We start from the raw sequence: 23,781 nt of genomic DNA on the forward strand, positions 1-23,781 counted from the left end.
CAATGACTGTTGTGCAGGTGCCACAGAAATGTGTGGCAACATCAAGTACAAGCAAAACAAAAAAGGCAAATCCAGGTTGCTCAAACAATATCGCCTCCATTCTATATCATCACACTACGTGTTACTATATCTCCCTCTTTGCTAGTGTTTCCCCTATATTTGTACTGTATACCTTTGGAATATGCCTTTGCATTTATCATGTTTACGTTTGAAGATTGTATATACAGTATTTGATTATAGGCAATTTGTTACGTTACCTTTTGTCATACTTGATTTACATGATAGTATGTAATAGAAATATATTAGTAGGAGCCACAAGAGGGCTTTTGTTTTTATAGTTAGATTTATATATTCACAATATATTATTGAATGATTTGATTTGATGATGTGGTTGCATAGTGCCTATCTGGATTGTGCATCTGCAGATTGAGAAGTTTACCTGAATCAAGGGATCAGGTGATTGAAATGTCTGACATATATGATAACTATTCTATAAGGTTTTCTTCCTCATCCACCAATTGCAATTGAAGAGTCACAACAATATTGTGTAGGCTTTCACACACAGAATTAGTGTAAAATACATTCCAAACAAATATCAAAACATCTCTTCAAGATTAGTGATCAAAATCTTTGATCAGATAGCCATGGAAAATGGTTGCTCGTTGAGACAGATTTGTCTGTCAATATATGTTGAGGGGTGTTTTACATTCTTTTTGGGAAGACAAGTCAACATACTATGGTATTATGTGCAGGTGAAACTATTTGTACTGTTTTCCATTTTCAGGTCATAGACAGAGGAGTCAGCTCCTATCTTCCAGGTTACACTGAGGATGAGAGATAGTGTTAACTCTGGCCCACTTCCAAGCTGATACCTAAGCCCTAGTCTGGACACTAGATCTGACAAGATTGGATAGATATGAGCAATATGGCTTAAGTTTCATCCGGCCTATCAGAGGGCAAGGTGGAGCTTTCATCATATTTCTCTAATATCCAATCCTTTCAGATGTACCCAAATGTCTAAGGGGTTAGGGCTATGGGTGTTTGATTTGGAATTGGGCCCCAGAGATCATAGTGGAACAGGAGGTTGTGTATAGAACTCTAGAATATCATAGTGCAAGGTTCAGAGTTTATATTTATACAGATCTTTATTTCTGTCTTTTGTGGGATACAACACAGATAAGAGTAAATGTGTGAGTTTTATCCCCCAGAAGACAGATTGTGTTACAGGTGTAGTTACAGTAAATACCTAGATAAAACAATAGGCAGTAATACTGTTATAATCATGTCAACAGAAAACATTTTCAGTCATTTTTTTTAAACCACAACAAAGTGTCGCCCATTCCCCAGATTGAATGATGTGAACTATGCCATCTGTTACTTAAGCAATAAGGCCCGAGCGGGTGTGGTATATGGAAAATATACCACGGCTAAGGGCTGTTCTTACGCACAACCAAACGCTGAGTGCCTGGATACAGCCCATAGACGTTGTATATTGGCCATATACCACAAACCCCAGAGGTGCCTTTTTTGCTATTATAAAGTGGTTACCAATGTAATTAGAACAGCAAACAAGTAATTTTGTGTCATACCCGTAGTATACGGTCTGATATACGACATCTTTCAGCCAATCAGCATTCAGGGCTCGAATGACCAGGTTTATAATAGTGGATAGATGATTGCTCAGCCTGGTCTCATAGACTAGACGTAACCTAACCCTAACCTTAACCCAGTAACCTAACTTCTAACCCTAACCTTAACCCCTAACCCCTAGTGTAGTTAACGTTAGCCACCTAGCTAACTTTAGCATTAGCCACCTAGTTAAAGTTAGCCACAACAAGTTGGAATTCGTAACATATCATGCGGATTGTAATTCATAACATATGATACGAAATGGATGATGGACATCCACAAATTAATACATATCATACTAATTGGAGTGTCACGGATTTACATTTACTATGTTACGTCTACCCCTGAGTCCAGGTTGGATTGCTAAGGGTTTGGCATATTTCTAAACAGCAGTGCAGGTCAAATGCACCTCCCAACTCAGTCCTTCCCATCCCAGTTTAGGATTTAGATAATTCTCAGTGAATTTGGCTGTAGCTGAATAGGAAGAGGTCTCTGGAACCATCAGTTCGATGGTAATGAATGTATCTGTATGTTTTCTATGGTAAAGTATGTCTATAGACCCGTCAAGTGTTCGTTACTGTAGGTTATAGATGGAACTATACAAAATTACTTCAAAGGACTGGGGTGAATCTGATTTTGAGTTGAGGAACAAGAAGCTAAGAGAGTCTCTATAGTCTTCTCTTTTTTTATTTGTAGTCAAGTCCAAGTTTGATTTGATGTATTTTTGGACTTTTGGTCAAATTACGTTTATACATGTATAACCTACGCTGACACAGCTAATGTAAAATTTTAAAAATTAAAAGTTGCCCTTCACATCTTACCAATGTGCTTTGAGTGTTTTCTGTCCATTTCTTGTTTAACTTAAAATGTGTATAGGCCTATTTGTATTTACAGTAGGCCAGCCAATAATAATAAATGTTGAATTGCCCTTCAGGGACAATGAAGTTATATTCTATTATTTTCTATTCTATTCCATTTTATTCTATTGGTATAGCAATAGACTCTACGCACCCCATTCACATGCAGGTATTATGTGATGAATCAATGGCCCTTCTGCCAGGTAAACAGACTAGCTAGTCCTTATGGCTCTGTTGCCAAGAATCTCTTTGCCATGGCATGTCAAGAGCAGTTGATTCATTGCAGTGACATTTCAGATAGCCTAGTGAATCTTAGAGGGCTATGATGATGCATACTGCAGTAACTGTATGTTATCCTGTATAGATGGTGTCATTATAATTAGCAGATCACTATTGGCCTATACATAGGTTGGTTAGGTCGAAATGTATATTCACCATGAAAGCTTTGGATGTAATTCAGTATAATGCATGTACTTACTTACATTTCCCACTAGGAGGAGGTGTAAAGGAAAGATTAAAGTGCATTACCGTTCAGTCTCCAACTGCAGCTGCAAGAGCCAACCGCCAGGTGGTAGCCATAATCTAAATTTGACACGCTACTGTGCAGGCAGGTGAAGCAACTGATCCGATCAGGACGCCATGTTGGCTCTGTGGACCACTATTGGATCCAAGAGGAAATCATCAGCCAACTGCACACGTGATGTCATTCTTGAGCTTGATAATGTGTAGGTAGGCTCCATATCAATTTGTGCATGTGTGCATTGGACGAATACAATATGTATAACTACTTTTTGCTTTGGTCCTTTTAGGACACCAGCAACTTAAAATGTGTCGCTAAAAATGATCAATAGCCTTATCAATAATTTTGCCCATAATCTTTGCAATAGAACATAAAAGTGCAGGAATAAAGATGAAACCAGTTTGCTCTGAATTTAGAGCCTACAGGCAAAATATTTTGGGGGGTTCGTTTTGACATTTGAGATGAGTTGGTGTAAGTCATTCTCGAAGACCATTCATTTAGCCTACCCCTTGAGAATATATCCATTGACCATGTCACCAGATGTAGGCCTACAGCCTAAACTAAGTTTCAGACTTCCTAATAGCCTAGCTTATAGTCTACCACCAAAACGAGAGAATTATAGCCTTTCTGGGAGTTTTCCTAGCCACCGTGAAGCTTCTACACCTGCATTACTAGCTGTTTGGGGTTTTAGGGCTGGGTTTCTGTACAACACTTCGAGATATTAGCTGATGTAAGAAGGGCTATAAATAAAATTGATTGAAATTGATTGATAGCGAACTGTAATGTAGGCTACCGCGTTATTGGCAGCAGCACGGATCTGTGTAGTGTGTTTGTGTGTGCGCGCGTTTGTGTGTGAGCGTGTGTGACTGTGCATGCAGTGGCGTGCGCGTTTGATAGCAGTAGAAGGGGCCGTATTCAATAAGGCGAATTTAGCCATCATTACTTCTTGCACTTCAAGGAGCAAACATGGAACATACAATGCATATATAGGCTATATATATATTGGAAAGCGCACACACGCGCGCACTCACTCATCCGCCCCCTTTCTCTCTCTCTCTCTCTCTCTCTCTCTCTCTCTCTCTCTCTCTCTCTCTCTCTCGTGTTTTCCCCCCACACCTCAATAACGGTGCGTGCGATAAATTTGTGCATATACTTTTATGCACGGGGATACATTTTCAATGGCTTTCGGCGGTCGTGGATTATAATTTCTATTTTTGATTTCAACAGCAGTGGAATATTGGCTACCATCGACTCCAATTGTGAATAGCGTATTCCTTATTTTCTGACTGGTGTGTGGTATTTTTTTTGCATGCGGAGAGACTGTCAAGACTCGAAGACCACGTTCAATGCCGTTGGAACATGTCCTATGTTCCCTTTCAAGGTAAGAGAACTGATATATTCCACTATTGCATCTCCCTCCCTCCCCTCCCCCTCGTCTCTCTCTCTCTCTCTCGCTCTCTCCATCATACAATACAGAATTGAGCAAAGGGGTGCGTTAACGCGGCATAGTGGAAACACAGGCAGGTACAGCAAGAAGTAGTGTCTTCCAGATAGCTACCTACCTGCTTTTATCACTGTGTGCCAGTCAATATGTCACTGTGCCTGTGCATGCTAAGAAGGATAGTTCATAGTGTTGCAATGTGCTGAGGTGTGCATGCCTGCTGGTATCATGGTCTTGCAAGTACACTTCCCTGTGTGCAACATCCATAGATCATGGTCACAGGTAGCCTACTGTATCTCCATGATACTGTGTGCAGTAAGGAGCCTGAAGGGGTACTTATTTGCTTGTTTTTGAGAGTTTGTAGTGGAGGAAAATGGTCCCTGAAAGTGTATGTTCAAATCAGTTCCCTTGGTATTGTGACCCTGCAACCATGACTAATGCTGTGTGAACAGAGTACAACTTGAGCTACTTCAATGTACAATGTTATGGCCACTTGAAAGTTTGGAGGGACTTTGAGGGATCCAAGGGTTGTATGGTACACTGAGTCCAGTCCCTATTACCAAAGTATTTCTGTACAGCAACTGCAAATCTTGTGTCAGGAGAATGTGTGTGTGTGTGTGTGTGTGTGTGACAGAGAGAGTGGGGAGAGAGTGAAAGAGAGGGAAAGAGAGAGAGAGAGGTAAAGGGAGAGCGACAGTGAGAGGGGGGGAGATAGAGAGACTTTAGGCTGCTGATGTGTGATGTCTTGTACAACCGGGTACAGTAAGGACACTGCTGTACTGGTGATGCATTGACGAAGCTCAAACCAAAATCATGTTCAGCAGCCAATACATGAATGTCTTAAAGTTATCAGTCATTCAAAGAGAATGACCGGTTCAAACTCTGTAATATTATGCTTTTGGTCATCTTCTAAGACATCACAAGCGGATATAGCCAAACGGCCTCTTGTGTGAGCACAGCAATAGAAGTTGGTTGCATAATATTTGTGAGATGTGAAGCTACTGTATGAGAGCCCACTCTGGAGAGATCACTGCCAGAAAAATGTGTGAACAGTAGTATTATACCTTCAAAACCCATGTCAATAGGCATGTACAGGCTATACTCTTTCCACTACAATAGATGGCACCATCAACCTTTTAGATGTAACAGGTTTTCTGGGAAGAGGAGTCTGCGTTTGAATCTCAAGGTAATGTTATCAAAAGGAAATCAGGTGATCAGTCACATCTTTTTTTACTTATGGCTGACTCAACACTAGTTCCCTATAAAAACACTTGTTTTATCTCTCCTTGACGAACACCATGCCAAAATGCATCAGTTTTGAAGTTGTTAGACTGAAAATGCCATAGAAATAAAGGCATTTTAAATAATATGCAGAGTGCTGCCTTGGCTCTCCTGTATTTTGTATTTTACACCAATGTTTATATGTTTGGGTCCCAATTCCATGGTTACTCAGAAGTAATTAGGCCTATATGAGTATCACATGTACATTTAATGTGAAGATAAGATACTGTAGGTCTCTCTCTCTCTCTCTCTCTCTCTCTCTCTCTCTCTCTCTCTGTCTGTCTCTCTCTCGCTCTCTCTCTCTCATGGTGCAGATGGACAGCATGGAGCACCAGCCAGCCACTGAGCCAACCCAGTCATGTCGATTTTACAGTAGTTTGATACAGCAGCTCCTGTCAAGCATGGGCATTCATTTTAAAGAGACAGTGCACCCCCAATGCACTGACTGCAGCACTCCTCTCATGTGACATAAGGGGCTGTCTTACACCCTCCGCCAATCGAGCTGTGCCAGGAACCATCATCTGTTAGGCTATTACTGTACTGTATGCTCAAGATCTACCGTGTTCGATGATCTGTCAGGGGAAAGGCTCATTCATTTTCCAATGGGTGTTGAGTACATTGGAGTTCTGTTTGCGGCGGTTTGAAGTGTTGTATTGAATTAATGCAAAAATTAGTAAATGATGCAACTCACTAGATACCATCTCGTCTGATGTAAATTCATTGTAGTGATCTGGCATTTTGTGAGTTAAAGTGCCTGCTGTCCAAGTTCCGTGATGTTGGGAATTAATTGGCCAACTTCCCTCAAGACGAGAAAAGTCAACATTCAAGAACATCAAGCATGACTATGTCTCAGCCTTTTCCAGCAATGCTAACAGCTAGCGTATACATGAAAGCAAAGACAATGTCGGTTGGTATCCTCAAGGAAATATCGTAGTCATAATTTCGGCCCACAAACATAAAGTCAATCAAAGTTAAACTGCCCCTCATTTGCTTGTATCTGCATACTGTTTAGCATATTCATGGCACAGTGCAGCGAACGTATGAATAAGCACAGGAGGTGGAGTAGAGCAGTTTGATGGCAAGAATATTTATGCATATTAACATTTACTGGCAGATGCTTTAAGGTCTTTGGTTTTGCCCTAGTTCAACCAATGACTCTGTTCCCCAGCAGTACTGACTGAACCTGCTGTGGTGAAAAGGCCGAGACAGACCCCATCCTCTAAGAGCCTTACTGCTGATTCTGGGGAAATCTACATAAGGATCCCATTAGAAATGAGTAGCTGGGAGAAATGGTTGCTTAGTGCAGACCACACCAAGGGAGGGGGGCCCACTTATTCAATCACACCGCAAAGCCTGGAGCCCAATGACTCAATGAGTTTGTGTTTAAAGGATGCTCGTCTTTTGATTGATCCTGTCAGGATTCACTCATGGCAAAAGGTCAGGATGAGCTATCTCCTCTCCTAAGCCAATCGGAGGGCTGCCAATCCGGCATAATGATGTCCCTGCGGATGGTTGGCTCACAGGCTTTCCAGACATTATGTCATTGGATCCCATGGATTCTCATGATGCACGGACAGAGATTGTGCCTTCAGACCTGGAGATATTCAACATACACTACCGTTCAAAAGTTTGGGGTCACTTAGAAATGTCCTTGTTTTCGAAAGAAAAACATATTTTTTGTTCATTAAAATAACATCAAATTGATCAGAAATACAGTGTAGACATTGTTAATGTTGTAAATGGCTATTGTAGCTGGAAACGGCAGATTTTTAGTGGAATATCTACATAGGCGTACAGAGGCCCATTATCAGCAACCATCAGTTCTGTGTTTCAATGGCCTTTGTGCCTGTAATCCAACCGACATTTGCTGATGCTCAGATGCTCAACTAGTCTCAAGAGGCCAGTTTATTGCTTCTTTTGTCAACACAACAGTTTTCAACTGTGCTAACGCCATTTTGGCCACAAAAACAATCTACACTGTATTTCTGATCAATTTGATGTTATTTTAATGGAGAACAAAGTTGCTTTTCTTTCGAAAACAAGGACATTTCTAAGTGATCCCAAAGTTTTTAACGGTAGTGTATATCACTATATTAGTAATAGAAAAAATTATATTAGTCATGGAGTCATCATGGAGCAGTTATTGGATGTTTGTAGGGACGATTGAATGGCATAAAAAGCAGATTATGCCTAAAAACAGCAGGTTTCACTTGCAGATGTATAATTAAAAAATAACATTTAGTTGTTAAAGGTGTGATGTTAGGTTGTAATGTACAGATACATTTAGGATCTTAATTTGATCACCCTGTTGCAGGACTTTCCTGTAATGCAAGAAATGTAAAGCTTGTATTGTATTTGAGGTTTAAAAAGGCTTCTGAAGTTTGTAATTTCCACTTTGAAATTTCAGACTTGATTTTCCCTTACGAAAAATACATCAACCACTACAAAAATGTCCATTAATTATAATCCACATAATAATTCACATTTTCGGTTGCTGCATGATTATTTTTCCTGCTGTAGCAAACTGGCTCAAATTATGATCCTACATCTGTAAGATGAAACATTACTTTTATGCTTTTGGTTTATACACATACTGTACATTAATATTATTTATGTGCAATTAAATTATTTGCACAATATAGGGCTTTTTCAAACAACCCTCTCTGACCCTTTTCCGTCAAAGTATCTAAAATAAATGTCCTGTGATAGCTTGGGGGAGAGTCTGAATTCTACACCGTGTCAATTGAGATGCTGATAGTACAGCCTGTGATAAGTACCCCCTAAAATAACACATTGTTAAATCATGGTCCTCTGTAGCTCAGCTGGTAGAGCATGGCGCTTGTAACACCAAGGTAGTGGGTTTGATCCCCGGGACCACCCATACACAAAAAATGTATGCACGCATGACTGTAAGTGGCTTTGGATAAAAGCGTCTGCTAAATGGCATATTATTATTATATTATAAATCACTACTGTGGTGCCTCAAGCAGGATTACAAATTGGAGAGTTGGGCTCACAAAGATAGTGCTCACTGAATCCTTGTACCTGGGACCCAGGGTTACAATGAGAACTAGGAGATATTGCACTGTAGGGTAGCTAATCAGTCACCTGTTGAGATGTTCAGTCCCAGACATTGTACGTCTATTTTCAGTGTTATGTGTACATTTCACACTTTTTTGTAAGTCAAGGGGGTAACACTTCATGTAGGATGTCATAATGTATAGACTGCATACATATTATAACCGGTTGTAAGAATGACGTGGTGGTCAAATCAGGCCATGACAGTAGCAGATAACCTCACATTACTCATTGATGTACCATAGAACTTAACATTTGAATGTTAATTTGTTTTCTGATAGGGCCTAAGGTTTAAGAGAGTTTCAGTAGCCAGTAATGATGTCATAATGTGCTGACAGGACTTTACAGCCATCTTATTACAGTGTTATAAAGGCAGACGGCTAAATCTAATGTGGTCTCCAAGCTTCAATATCATGCTAGCGATGGGCTAATTGGTCCCTCCTCACTTGTGATGCTAATAGGTGGCTGATATATGCAGTGTCAGTGTGCACCTTTACTAAAGGTGGTGAGAAAAGAGGACTGAATTTTCACGGGATGTACCTCTCATTCTCTTCAGATGCACAGATACTGCAGAGAAGAATGGTGCATTTTAATTAGCTGTAATTAAATACACTGATATGCTGGTACCCAACAACAGGGCCATTGGACCCTGACATTTCAGAGTACTGCATTACCATTTTAAAGTGTTTCACTATTATACATTTAGGGTAGTGTTTCTACTTCAGGAAAATATTAGTCATTTTACAAGGCACACAAGAATGTGTGTATGCGGCGTGCGTGTGTGTGCTGTGCATGCTTTTGTGTGTGTGTGTGTGTGTGTGTATGTGTGTTTGCGAGTGTGCTTGTGTACGTCTATTTGTAGGATATTCATTTGATCACCCTGTTGCAGGAGCACTTGTGGTGTATTTGAGGTTTTAAAAGGCTTCTGAAGTTTGTAATTTCCACTTCGAAATTTCAGACTTGATTTTCCCTTACGGAAAATGTATCAACCCCTTCAAAATTATCCATTGATTATAATCCACATAATAATCCACATTTCCTGTCGCTGCAGGATTATTTTCCTGCTGTAGCAAACTGGCTCAAATTAAGATCCTACATGTGTGTGTGTGTGTGTGTGTGTGTGTGTGTGTGTGTGTGTGTGTGTGTGAGAGAGAGTCTGTGTGTGTTTTATTTTAGTGATTAACTTCTACTCTGAAGACCTCATAAAGGTTAGCAGGCTCACTCTGCATACCTGGCACTATATTTAGCATCTTATCTGCACCACATTTGAATCTGCACCACACAAAATATGAGTGCATTTCAACTGTATTTGCTTCCAAAGAAAATGCTGGCATTCATGCACTGTTCAAGTGATATGCCCTTTTGTTATTTCAAATAATGAATCATCTAAATTGGAGTGGATTGTTAAGAGAGACTGGAAATGCAATCCAATTTCTAATGTTTTTTATGTAAGATTTCTTTTCAGGAGGAAAGCTCCTGTCCTAATGGTTTTCAGAGAGCCTATCTTGCAGTTGTTGCTCTGTTTGGCATTTCAATGTGGAGTTGAGTTGTTCTGGATGAGAGTGGAGATAATGGCAGAACATCCTGATCTCTTTGATCAGAGGCAGAGTCTAACTGGTAGAAATGGACTGCTGAGACAGGAAGAAGTGAGACACCTATGAAACACTTTTAATTGTAGCTACGTGCTTCAATGCCATGTTTGAACACTCCTTTCCTCCATTAAGATACTACACTGGAATTCACACTCACTTTAACCACAGAACTGGCTTCAGAGTGTCTCAGTTTGTTTGACCTAGCGAGTGGTGAGTGTTCATATTAGCTGGGGGTGAAAAGTTGACTGAGATTGTGTTGACCAAGCAAGCGGGATGTCACAGCGGGATAACCCCTGGTTTGAGATGAAGAACATACCTATAAATACTGAACAAAAATATAAACACAACATGTAAAGTGTTGGTCCCATGTTTCATGAGCTGAAATAAAAGATCCCAGAAATGTTCCATACACACAAAAGCTTATTTCTCTGTAATTGTTTGCACAAATTTGTTTACATCCCTGTTAGTAAGCATTTCTCCTTTGTCAAGATAATCCATTCACCTGACAGGTGTGGCATATCAAGAAGCTGATTAAACAGCATGATCATTACACAGGTGCATCTTGTGCTGGGGACAATAAAATACCACTCTAAAATGTGCACACAATGTGCACACAATGCCACAGATGTCTCAAGTTTTGAGAGAGTGTGCAATTGGCATGCTGACTGCAGGAATGTCCACCAGAGCTGTTGCCAGAGAATTGAATGTTAATTTCCCTACCATAAGCCGCCTCCAACGTCATTTTAGAGAATTTGGCAGTACATCCAACCAGCCTCAGAACTGCAGACCACGTGTATGGCGTCGTGTGGGCGAGCGGTTTGCTGATGTCACCGTTGTGAACAGAGTGCCCCATGGTGGCGGTGGTGTTATAGTATGGGCAGGTATAAGCTATGGACAGCAAACACAATTGCATTTTATCGATGGCAATTTGAATGCACAGATCCTGAGGCCCATGGTCGTGCCTTCCATCTGCCGCCATCACCTCATGTTTCAGCATGATAATGCATGGCCCCATGTCGCAAGGATCTGTACACAATTCCTGGAAGCTGAAAATGTCCCAGTTCTTCCATGGCCTGCATACTCATCAGACGTCACCCATTGAGCATGTTTGGGATGCTCTGGATCTACGTGTACGACAGCGTGTTCCAGTTCCCGCCAATATACAGCAACTTCGCGCAGCCATTGAAGAGGAGTGGGACAACATTCCACAGGCCACAATTAACAGCCTGATCAACTCTATGCAAAGGAGATGTGTCACACTGCATGCACACTGATATTGACTGGTTTTCTTATCCATGTCCCTACCTTTTTTAAAGGTATATGTGACAAAAGATGCATATCTGTATTCCACAGTCATGTGAAATCCATAGATTAGGGACTAATTCATTTATTTCAATTGATTGATATACTTATATGAACTGTAACTCAGTAAAATCTTTGAAATTGTTGCATGTTGCTTTTATATTTTTGTTCAGTATAGTTTCCTTTCTAGGTTAAAGTATAATGGCCTTACCATCATTCCACACTGCCATAGACTATACACAGTCGCTTTCCACTGACATGTGGTGCTGAACTTCGTAATACCGATTCATTCACTGTCCACTTCAGTGGTGCTGAATGCAGACGTAGAGTTTCAGTGCACTGCAACAGCTTTACTGTCAAAACAAGTTTGGTTTATTTGGTTCTACAGTTTACCTTTTTCACATACCACTATGCCAACTAAGGAGAAGGGAGAAATGAGAGAGTAAAAAAGAGAGAAAGCATGCATAACTATATATTTGTGCAACTTGATCAAAGGGGAGATAAAGTTAAATTACTCTTATTTTGTAGACCTCGGGCATACAGTGAGGCAAAAAAGTATTTGATCCCCTGCTGATTTTGTACGTTTGCCCACTGACAAAGAAATGATCAGTCTATAATTTGAATGGTAGGTTTATTTGAACAGTGAGAGACAGAATAACAACAACAAAAATCCAGAAAAACGCATGTCAAAAATGGTATAAATTGATTTGCATTTTAATGAGGGAAATAAGTATTTGACCCCTCTCAATCAGAAAGATTTCTGGAATGGGCTACAAGACCATCGCCAAGCAGCTTGGTGAGAATGTTGACAACAGTTGGTCCGATTATTCGCAAATGGAAGAAACACAAAATAACTGTCATTCTCCCTCGGCCTGGGGCTCCATGCAAGATCTCACCTCGTGGAGTTGCAATGATCATGAGAACGGCGAGGAATCAGCCCAGAACTACACGGGAGGATCTTGTCAATGATCTCAAGGCAACTGGCACCATAGTCACCAAGAAAACAATTGGTAACACACTACGCCATGAAAGACTGAAATCCTGCAGCGCCTGCAAGGTCCCCCTGCTCAAGAAAGCACATATACAGGCCCGTCTGAAGTTTGCCAATGAACATCTGAATGATTCAGAGGAGAACTGGGTGAAAGTGTTGTGGTCAGATGAGACCAAAATGGAGCTCTTTGGCATCAACTCAACTCGCCGTGTTTGGAGGAGGAGGAATGCTGCTTATGACCCCAAGAACACCATCCCCACCATCAAACATGGAGGTGGAAACATTATGCTTTGGGGGTGTTTTTCTGCTAAGGGGACAGGACAACTTCACCGCATCAAAGGGACGATGGACGGGGCCATGTACCATCAAATCTTGGGTGAGAACCTCCTTCCCTCAGCCAGGGCATTGAAAATGGGTCGTGGATGGGTATTCCAGCATGACAATGACCCAAAACACACGGCCAAGGCAACAAAGGAGTGGCTCAAGAAAAAGCACATTAAGGTCCTGGAGTGGCCTAGCCAGTCTCCAGACCTTAATCCCATAGAAAATCTGTGGAGGGAGCTGAAGGTTCGAGTTGCCAAACGTCAGCCTCGAAACCTTAATGACTTGGAGAAGATCTGCAAAGAGGAGTGGGACAAAATCCCTCCTGAGATGTGTGCAAACCTGGTGGCCAACTACAAGAAACGTCTGACCTCTGTGATTGCCAACAAGGGTTTTGCCACCAAGTACTAAGTCATGTTTTGCAGAGGGGTCAAATACTTATTTCCCTCATTAAAATGCAAATCAATTGATAACATTTTTGACATGCGTTTTTCTGTATTTTTTTTGTCTCTTACTGTTCAAGTAAACCTACCATTAAAATTACAGACTGATCATGTCTTTGTCAGTGGGCAAACGTACAAAATCAGCAGGGGATCAAATACTTTTTTCCCTCACTGAACATGAGGCACAAGGGACTTTAACAATGATAATAAATAGCTTATTTACCTGTTTGAAGTCGCAGTCATGGTGACCAGATACATATCTGAGTGATGTTTTTGGGGGAATATACAATTGAGATCAGTCATCCAAGTCACTAAAGTTTTTGAATGGAAAAAAATGTTTGTTGTTGAATGAAACAGAGGGAGATTACTTTATGGAGCAAAAAGGTCTGTATTTGGCATGCATTTGATCGCTACAGATACACAAGTTCATCTTGTCTGCTCAAGTCCCCTTTCTTGTCCTTCTGTATGGCTAGTGTCACTCAGACAGAAAATGTGCCACGACACGACCACTGATACCATGATGACACAGGAAGTTGTATAACCAAGTGATCTGATTGGTTCAGTCAGGGGAAGGGGTTGTGTAAGGTAATTGGGGTGATGATGATGTCATTGCTCCCTCTGAATGTAGGAACATTTGAACATACGACAGAGAGGAGAAAGATGAGGAGAATACACAAAAAGAGAAAAAGCTGACTTAGATAATGAATGAAGGTATTGCAGTGTTTATAACTGAAACAGACAGTTCACAGACATAGAGTGGTCTTGGACGCCCAAGTACAATTTTACTGTATTTTGTTTTAGTGTAACAAGGGATGAGACAACATGCTGTAACATGCACAGACAAGTCTAAGAGAGTCTGGGACTCAGTTATGGTTTGTCTTACCATCTCATCCCTTACACTTCTCATTTAAAACCTAATTCAAAGTAATGATATGAATAAATTGCATCTGGCAGTAGGGGCTGTTCTGTTCTGGTAGCCTGCTGCTAGTAGATCAGTTTTTTGCCATGGAAGGCATATGTCCATTCATGTTAGTGTGTTAGTGTGTGCACTGTAGAAAACCCTGAGGTGAGCTCTGTGCTGTTGCTTAATTCAGAGGTTTTCAAACTAAGGTCCGCAGAGGTACTGCAGGGGGTCCGCGATTTTGTAAAATATATTTATTTGGGAAAATATTTTGGGGGATTTTGTTATGTGAAAAATAATATTTTTGTGAATTTTCGCTAGCTGCAACAGAATACCATCGTGTATACCATTTTTATGTTTCTGCGTCCAGTATGAAGGAAGTATAATGACTGGAAGTCTACAAGAACAGTTAGCATGCTAGCTGTTCCTGTTCATCCGACTCTGGGGAAGTAGATAAAGGGCTTCATTTCCAAAATCTCTAACTATCCCTTTAATATGGAGGAAATTACAGTCATTGGAGCTAATTACAGGAGTTTTTTTGTATAGAAAATTCTTAGGCGGGCCGTCTAAGTGGTAATTTTCTGGATAGAAAAACAGTTTCAGTGTCAACTTAAATGACCAAAACCAGATTGAAAGGGTGCAGAAAATATATTGAACTATATACACTGAGTGGACAAAACATTAGGAACACTTTCCTAATATTGAGTTGCACCCCCTTTTGCCCTCAGAACAGTCTTAATTCGTCGGGGCATGGACTATACAAGGTGTCGAAAGCGTTCCACAGGGATGCTGGCCCATGTTGACTCCAATGCTTCCCACAGTTGTGTCAAGTTGACTGGATGTCCTTTGGGTGGTGGGCCATTCTTGATACACACGGGAAAACCGGTGTACCTGGCACCTACTACCATACACCGTTCAAAGGCACTTAAATATTTTGTCTTGCCCATTCACCCTCTGAATGGCATACATACACAATATGTGTCCCAGTTGTCTCAAGGCTTAAAAATCATTTAACCTGTCTCCTCCCCTTCATCTACACTGATTGAAGTGGATTTAACAGGTGACATCAATAAGGGATCATAGCTTTCAACTGGATTCACCTGGTGAGTCTACTGTGTGTCATGAAAAGAGCACACTCACTGTATATTTTTTTTATAATACCATCTTTGAGAACTAACAATCAAATAAACAGAGAATCTAAAATTCCAAAAACCGGGCATTCAAGGCACATGCCCATTGATTTTGTTGTAATGTTTGAGCAGAGGAACAAAGCATTATCAATGGCAAAATGAATAGAATTGCAGGACATTTGATTTAAAACTGCAAAATTGTCTCTCATCTCCATGCCAAACTGTCTAGAATTGCTGAAAACTAGCTAAATAAATGCAACATTTTCTCTCAGAAATGTTTCTTAAACAGCAACATTTTTTCTACCTTTCTAGTTAATAGACTATGTTAGAGTTTACATCTTCCAATGAACTGTGGGGAGGTCAAAATAATCTAACTGTCTACCAAATCAATTCATTTTAAAATGTTGATTACTTCTACTTTCCATTATCATTCACCTGATGATAAGACAAGACGTTTAACAGTGATGGTACACACCCCCACACACTTACAATAACACGTGTATACACACAAACACCCACACACACTCACACATGCAAGCACACATGCAAACACGCACACGCACACACGATCTTGGGCAGCAAATAGCCTAGTTAGAAAAGTGGGCTAGTGACCAAAAAGATGCTGGTTTAAATTCCAGCCCGGGCAATAAAGATTTGGGAGGGCTTCTGGTTTGATCTTAGGCACCAGTTTCTGACATTGTTAGATTTTTTCCCTGTATTATTTGTGTCCCTGCATCCCTTCGAGGCTTTAGAGACAGCAGTACCTGTACTCTGCCTGAAATCACACCCCAGCTGAGATGTGTGACATTTAGCGATGTGCTTGTAAAGAGAAGTGTAAAGAATGATCCTATTAACAACACAGACAAATGTATATATATATATATATATATATATATATATATATATATATATATATATATATATATATATATATATATATACACTGAGTGTACAAAACATTAGGAACACCTGCTCTTTACATGTCATAGACTGACCAGGTGATTCCAGCTGAAAGCTATGATCCCTTACTGATGTCACTTGTTAAATCCACTTCAATCAGTGTAGATGAATGGGAGGAGACAGGTTAAAGAAAGATTTTTAAGCCTTGAGACAATTGAGACATGGATTGTGTAAGTGTGCCATTCAGAGGTTGAATGGGAAAGACAAAAGATTTAAGTGCCTTTGAATGGGGTATGGTAGTAGGTGCCAGGAGCACCGGTTTGAGTGTGTCAAGAACTGCAACGCTGCTGGGTTTTTCACGCTCAATAGTTTCCCTTGTGTATCAAGAATGATCCACCAACAAAAGGACATCCAGCCAACTTGACACATCTGTGGGAAGAATTGGATTCAACAGCATCCTTGTAGAACGCTTTCGACACCTTGTATAGTCCATGCCCCGACGAATTGAAGCTGTTCTGAGGGCAAAAGGGGGTGCAACTCAAGTCGCTTGGATAAAAGCGTCTGCTAAATGGCTTATATTATTATTCATACATTATATTAATACATTTTAATAAAACAAAAATGTAACTACTTGTTTACTGTTATATTTACGTTGGTAACTAGTTTATAATAGAAATAAGGCACCTCCAGGGTTTGTGGTATATGGCCAATATACCATGGCTAAGGGCTGTATCCAGGCACTCTGCATTGCGTCGTACATAAAAACAGCCCTTAGCTGTGGTATATTGGCCATATACCACACCTCCTTGGGCCTTATTGCTTAAATATACCAAACCCCCTTATTGATTAATTATACACCGTTGTGTTTCAGAATAGGCCAAAAGAGGCACAAACATACAGTCAGGTCCAAAAGTATTGGCCCCCTTGATAAAGATTAGCAAAAAAGACTATAAAAGAAATAACACAAATACTGATTTATATTGTATGCTCAAAGAAATTTGAAAATTATATTATTTTATACTAATACATTTGTTCAGAAAAATAGATTTTGTTTAACAAGAAATAGATAATAATCTAAAAAGGATAGGGGTCAAAAGTATTGGCACCTCTGTTCTAAATACCTTTCAATACCTCACCTTGCGAGGATAACGGCACTGAGCCTTTTTCCAAAATGTTTTATGAGATTGGAGAGTACATTGCGAGGGATCTTAGACCATTCATCCATACAGAATCCTTCCAGTTCCTTGATATCCTTCGTCTGTGCTTATTGACTGCCATCTGTAATTTAAACCACAGGTTTTCAATGGGGTTCAAGTCCGGAGACTGAGATGGTCATTGCAAAATGTTGATTTTGTGGTCATTTAACCAGTTATTTGTGGATTTTGATGTGTGCTTGGAGTTATTGTCTTGCTGGAAGATCCACTTGTGGCCAAGTTTCAGCCACCTGGCAGAGGCAACTAGGTTTTTGGCTAAAATGACCTGGTACTGGTTAAAGTTCATGATGCAGTTGACCTTGACAAGGGCCACAAGACAAGTGGAAGCAAAGTAGGCCCATAACATCAAAGATCCTCCACTGGTGTGCGTGGCCAAATATCTCTATTTTCATGTCATCTGACCAAAGCACCGGTGCCAATCCAAGTGCCAATGCCGTTTAGCAAACTCCAGGCATTTACATTTGTTGTATGACTTGAAAATAGAGCTCTTTGGCCATGCACACCAGTGGTGGGTTTGGCGTCGAAATAAGGATGCACTGGCAGAAAAGAACCCCATACCTACTGTAAAATATGGTGGTGGATCTTTGATGTTATGGGGCTATTTTGCTTCCACTGGTCCTTGGGCCCTTGTTAAGGTCAACGGCATCATGAACTTCATGCAGTACCAGGACATTTCAGCCAAAAACCTGGTTGCCTCTGCCAGGAGGTTGAAACTTGGCCGCAAGTGGATATTCCAGCAAATGGATCTTCCAGCAAGACAATAACCCCAAGCACACATCAAAATCCACAAAGAAATGGTTAATTGACCACAAAATCAACATTTTGCCATGACCATCTCAGTCTCTGGACATGACCCCCACTGAAAACCTGTCATTTGAATTGAAGAGAGCAGTCCATAAGCGCAGATGACGGATATCAATGATCTGGAAAGATTCTGTTTGGAGGAATGGTCTGAGATTCCTCCCATTGTGTTCGCCAATCTCATAAAACATTTTTGAAAAAGACAGTGCAGTTATCCTCGCAAGGTGAGGTATTGAAAGGTATTGAAAACAGGGGTGTCAATAATTTGACCCCTAACTTTTTGAGATTGTTTTTTTATTTCTTGTTAAACAAAACATATTTCTCTGAGCAATTGTATTAGTATAAAATAATATAATTTCCCTTTCCAGTATTTGAATTATTTATTTTATGCAGAAATGTTTGCTCATCTTTATCAAGGGTGTCAATCATTTCAGATCCCACTGAATATGACAGACATCTTGGTGATGAAGTGAAAGCAGAAAACCCATAACTGAATTTCATTTAGATGGTCTCTGTTGATTCCTACTCATACATCATTGCGTTGATCTGTCAAAGTCAAGGAGGTAAAACAGTGCCATGAAATACCCCAGATACCTCTGATCCCAGACACCTCTGGCTTTTTCTCAATCAGAAGGTTCTTTCATAATCCCACCCAGGGCAACAGAGGGCCTCCCAGTCAGACTCCCTGTCTGTCTCCCCTTCACTCCTCTGTCTGTCAGACGAGATGAGTTAAGGTGTGTAGGAGTTTGAGAGATTGCCATTTGGGTAATATAACAATGACACAGTTCTTAGTCTATCTCTGGATTGAGGACAGATCACTATAATTATTATTTATCTCTGAGGACCAAAGGCTTGACCTGCTTTCTCTCAATGGAGCACCCCCCACATGGTGACATGAGACGGGATATACAAACAGAGAGAGCGAGAGAGAGAGAGAGAGAGAGAGAGAGAGAGAGAGAGAGAGAGAGAGAGAGAGAGAGACGGGAGAACACACCATGATAGATGATAGACGTGTGCAAATAAATACAGCAGCATTGTTACCTGTGAATGTGGATCACTGTGGTTTTGCATTCACAGTAATTCACACACACTCACACACGCACGCACACACACACACACACACACACACAAGTCTCATTCATTTATATTTTCTCTATACTCAGCACATTGAATATCACCTTCACACCGCAGATAGGTTGACAGGGCAGAACAGCACATCACAATGAAGGGTTAGCAGACAAACCAATCCTGCATCTAATTTCCTATAGATGTTATTCAAGCCCTAAGTAAAGAGAGTTTTGTAGCACATCTTGGGGGATTGCTGTGTAGCCCCGTGGAATAGTCAAGTGAAGGGAAAGGAGAGACTGATACTGTACACTCTAGCGCTAATAAGCCAACCCAACTCTTTTACTGGCAGTGCAGTCATTCCACCCTACTGCTCTAGCATCCTGGAGGAGGGATGGGAATGGAGAGAGAGAGAGCGAGCGAGAGAGAGCGAGAGAGAGAGAGAGAGAGAGAGAGATGTGTGGCAGATAGTGAGAGAGACGGTGGTAAAGAGAGGGAGGGAGAAGAGCATGAGAGAAGTGAAAGAGAGACGGGTAGAGTGAGAGAAGGGAGACTGTAGGAGATTAATGTGTGAGAGAGAGTGAGGAAGAGAGTGAGAGAGTGAGAGAGAGAGCGAGAGAGCGCAAGAGAGAGAGAGAGTGAGAGGGAACGAGAGCGAGAGAGAGAGAGAGAGAGAGAGCGAGAGAGAGAGAGAGAGAGAGAGAGAGAGAGGAATGGGCTGTGGGAGTGGGGGACTGAGAGACAGATGGGTAGAAGGGAGAGGGGAGCGATAGATGGTGGGGAGATGGAGTGAGGCTGCCAGGGAGTTTGTGTGAAAGTTTAATTTAATTTTGATTCATAGTAGGATGATCGGAACATTGATTTCACCTTAAAATTGTATAATTCGATTTATTACCACCATATATTCAAGCAGACAGCTTGGTTATAAATATATAGATCTTGTTTCCTCATCTTATGGGGTCTTACAGTAACAGTATTGAACATATTGGACTGTGATATCTCTTGATGTATTTTACACAGCCGTATAAGGATTCATTTACCCACATACAGTATTGCTCACCACCAACTTATGTCTATAGTGTGTAGATAGATAGATGGACAGAAAAGATGTGCGCGTGCGCGTCAGAGAGAGAGAGAGAGAGAGAGAGAGAGTGAGGGAGGGAGGAACAAGTCAGTTTTTCATGGATGGCTGGGTTGCTATGGGAACAAGATGTGGGCTCCCTTTTCCCCTCTCTCATCACTTCATTTATCTCTCTCCTTTTTCTCAGCATCCCCAGTTCTTCACCTCTCTTCTCTTCCTATCCCCAGCTCATGCCATCGCTTACCTCCTCTCCCCCTTCTTTCTATCTCTCCTATCATCCATCCATCCTTCCCTCCTCCCACTCATTTTCTCCTGGTCTACTCCTCTTTCCCCCTGTCCATCTCGTTCCCTGCTGTCACCCCTCTTCTACTGTTCTCCCTCTCAATCGCTCCCTTTCCCTCCATCTCTTCCTCACTTTCTCCTTGTCTCTGATCATCTGTCTCTTTAACACTCACTTATATTCTATTCTTTTCTCGGTTGTCATGGCAATAGGCTGGGGGCGTGAGGGAGAGAGCGCGAGCGAGCGAGAGTGGGTGTTTCGGAAGTGACATCTCTTGGGCAGTAACCTTGTTTCCTGTGTGTGGAGTTGGGGGCGGATTCACACGTAAGGTGCAGCAACAGTGACGCCGTGTGGACGAATTGGTGGTAGTGGGGAGCCCTGCTGTGCCAGACAAGGGCTGAGTGAATGATCTGATAGGTGAGAATACACACAGACAGACACACAAACACAGACAGCACACACACACACACACACACACACACACACACACACACACACACACACACACAGGACTGTGTGGTGTCAGAGTAGTGCGGACCTCTGTGTTCACCTCTTCCTTGTGGCCCATTGTGACACATCCCTGACATTTCACGTCTCTCATGACGCTGATGGTCATGTACTAAATGCCCTGAATCATTGCCAATTAAAGAACACCATTGCAGGCCAGTGTATATTTTCATAAATACATCAAATCTGGGCAATACATTCATAAAGCATTCATAGAATATGGAATGGTAGGATACTCCTATTGATTCTGAATGTTTGATATAGATGCTACGTGGGCACCAAGTAACGTATAAAATGTTGTATATACAGTACATTGTGTTTCTTTGCCTCGAAAGTAACCAACAAGGCCACGCTGGCGTTGGTACGTTACCCGCCCCAGGCGGCCTGAGGATATTGCATGTTTATTTTTAGCGCTGTTTTAGAGCTCAGTGATGTGTATAAATCAACATTACCCCTGTTGGGTTCAGTAATGACAACGTTGAGTAAAGCTGACCAGTCATCCGACGGCTGCTCGGCTCCTTGGCAAACTGCAAAGGAAAGCAGAAAATAATGGTGTTACGTGCCCACAGAGAGAGACCTCAGCACATTCTGAGAGTGTTAAAAAGAGAACGTGAATACAGTGTTTTTTATATTTGTAACGCAGAACTACACCTTGAGTGGACCGCACCAACCGCACACACCATACCCTACACACGTTTTAGCTTCTACTCATTGAAATTCCCTCCAAGGTTGGTGCGGTCCTCCAAGGTTGGAGGCATGAAGGTGGAGGTACAGATTGTAGCTGGAGCACATATTGTGGGAATGATTCACTGATATTCCCAGTGGATCCACAACATTGTGACTTTCATTAGGTATGCTGCTGTAGGTCTATAAGGTTTAGTGTCAAAGGCATTCTCTCTCCTTGTCCAATGTGTCTCTGAAAGAGGGGAACTAGTGTCACACTCTTATGTTTTGATTCCTGGGCCTTGGAATTTAGGCTATATGTTGTCTGCAATGACGATGATGATGATTAAGATTAAGATGATCATAATGATGATTAAATTGATATAGTAGTCTCAATATTCTAAACTTTTCCGCCACCAGCTCTTTCTACTTTCCACATTAAAACGTTGACATTTTGAATGTAGAAAGTAACACTTCAACTGCTAAACAGGTAAACAAGGAGGTACAGCATTCTAGCTGCAGGACAGTATAATATAGTCTGTAAATCTTTCTCCATGCCATTTTCATTGATGATAAAGAAATATAAAGATCCCTCCATGCCCTGGCCTATATTCACGGCCATGATTTTTGTATTTGGTCAAATTCTTAATGATATGTGAGTGTATCTGAAAGTCCCTAGGGGGCTCAGTCACAATAGCCACTGTGACTGTGAGTCCATGAGTGAAAAGTGACTTAGAGGTTGAAATCAGGGTAATGTAATCTCTCTTCATATCGTACAGTGAATCATACCTTAGATTCTACCACTGTGATCCCTTTAATAAGCTTTGCTTGTTTAGCAACTCATTTATATTTAAAGAGCAGCTTTATTCATAATTAAACTTGAATATAAAACATAAACTCAGCTGTATTCGCTACAATTAGACAGATTGCCTTTTGTGCTTGCCTTCCTGCTTGGGGGGGGGGGGGATACAAGCATTGCGAATACAGTGAATATTTGAGAAAGCTTACATTTTAAAATGAAGGTTGTTTGGCTGAAGTAGGCCTATTTTCAGGGTCAGAGTGGCTCTGTTTTTGGCATAGTGTCAAATGGACAGCATGGCCCGCTGCTGTGAGTGTGCTGACTGTGCCGTGTCTCAGCCGAGTCTGGGCCTGCTATATCATTCAACCTGCAAGGGCCTTTCCTTTCTCAAACATGGGGAAATACGCAAAGGGTTAAAGTGTGCTGTCTGGAAAGTGAAAAGGTGTAAGTAGACACTAGACAGCCGTCGTTTGTACCATCTACAAGATGTATGGGTAAGTTTTAAATAAAGTGTGTTAGAGTGTTGACTGTGGGTCTTGTACAATCTGCAGATATGAATGATGTGAATTGTGAAAACAGTCTTGGTGTGAGGAGTGGGGAATGTCACTTTGGCTAACCACTCGTTGAGGGCTTGTTTCCGGCCGGTCTGTGAATTCACAACACAAGGCTGTCTGGAGTGAGAATAGCCTCGATATGTTTGCTTCACGTTCTGGTTGAAATGTAAAAACGAGGCAAAGGGAAGGGATATCAAAAATGTTTTGATGAAAACATTAACATAGCCCCTGACATAACATAGAGGGAAAAGAGAAAGAAATATGAAAGGTGGGGAACATGGAAAGAGTCTGGAGGAAAGACGAATAGGAAGGTTAATACGAGAAAGACACATGAAGCGAGGGAGACATATGAGAGAGGGAGAAGCAGAGGGATGGGCAGAGTGAGTTGGAGTGATAGAGAGACACACTAGGAAGTGGAGACTATGAAAGAC

The 23,781-nt window shown here is 41.2% G+C and overlaps 1 protein-coding gene across 8 annotated transcripts in view; it reads left to right on the forward strand.

Moving 5' to 3' along the window:
* Positions 1-4,079: 4,079 nt before the first annotated feature.
* Positions 4,080-23,781, forward strand: part of syngap1b (synaptic Ras GTPase activating protein 1b) — a 131,731-nt gene continuing 112,029 nt past the window's right edge. For 6 of the 8 annotated variants that reach the window (XM_045226189.1, XM_045226194.1, XM_045226188.1 and 3 more), the window contains exon 1: positions 4,081-4,387. In XM_045226189.1, the coding sequence (XP_045082124.1) occupies positions 4,366-4,387 (22 nt within the window). In that variant the 5' untranslated portion in view covers positions 4,081-4,365. Of the gene's footprint in view, positions 4,388-23,781 lie in introns of all 8 variants that reach the window. The other 2 variants (XM_041872808.2, XM_045226185.1) reach the window with 1 other exon arrangement.

The sequence above is a fragment of the Coregonus clupeaformis genome, chromosome 17, assembly GCF_020615455.1.
Source record: "Coregonus clupeaformis isolate EN_2021a chromosome 17, ASM2061545v1, whole genome shotgun sequence".
NCBI classification, from domain to species: domain Eukaryota; kingdom Metazoa; phylum Chordata; class Actinopteri; order Salmoniformes; family Salmonidae; genus Coregonus; species Coregonus clupeaformis.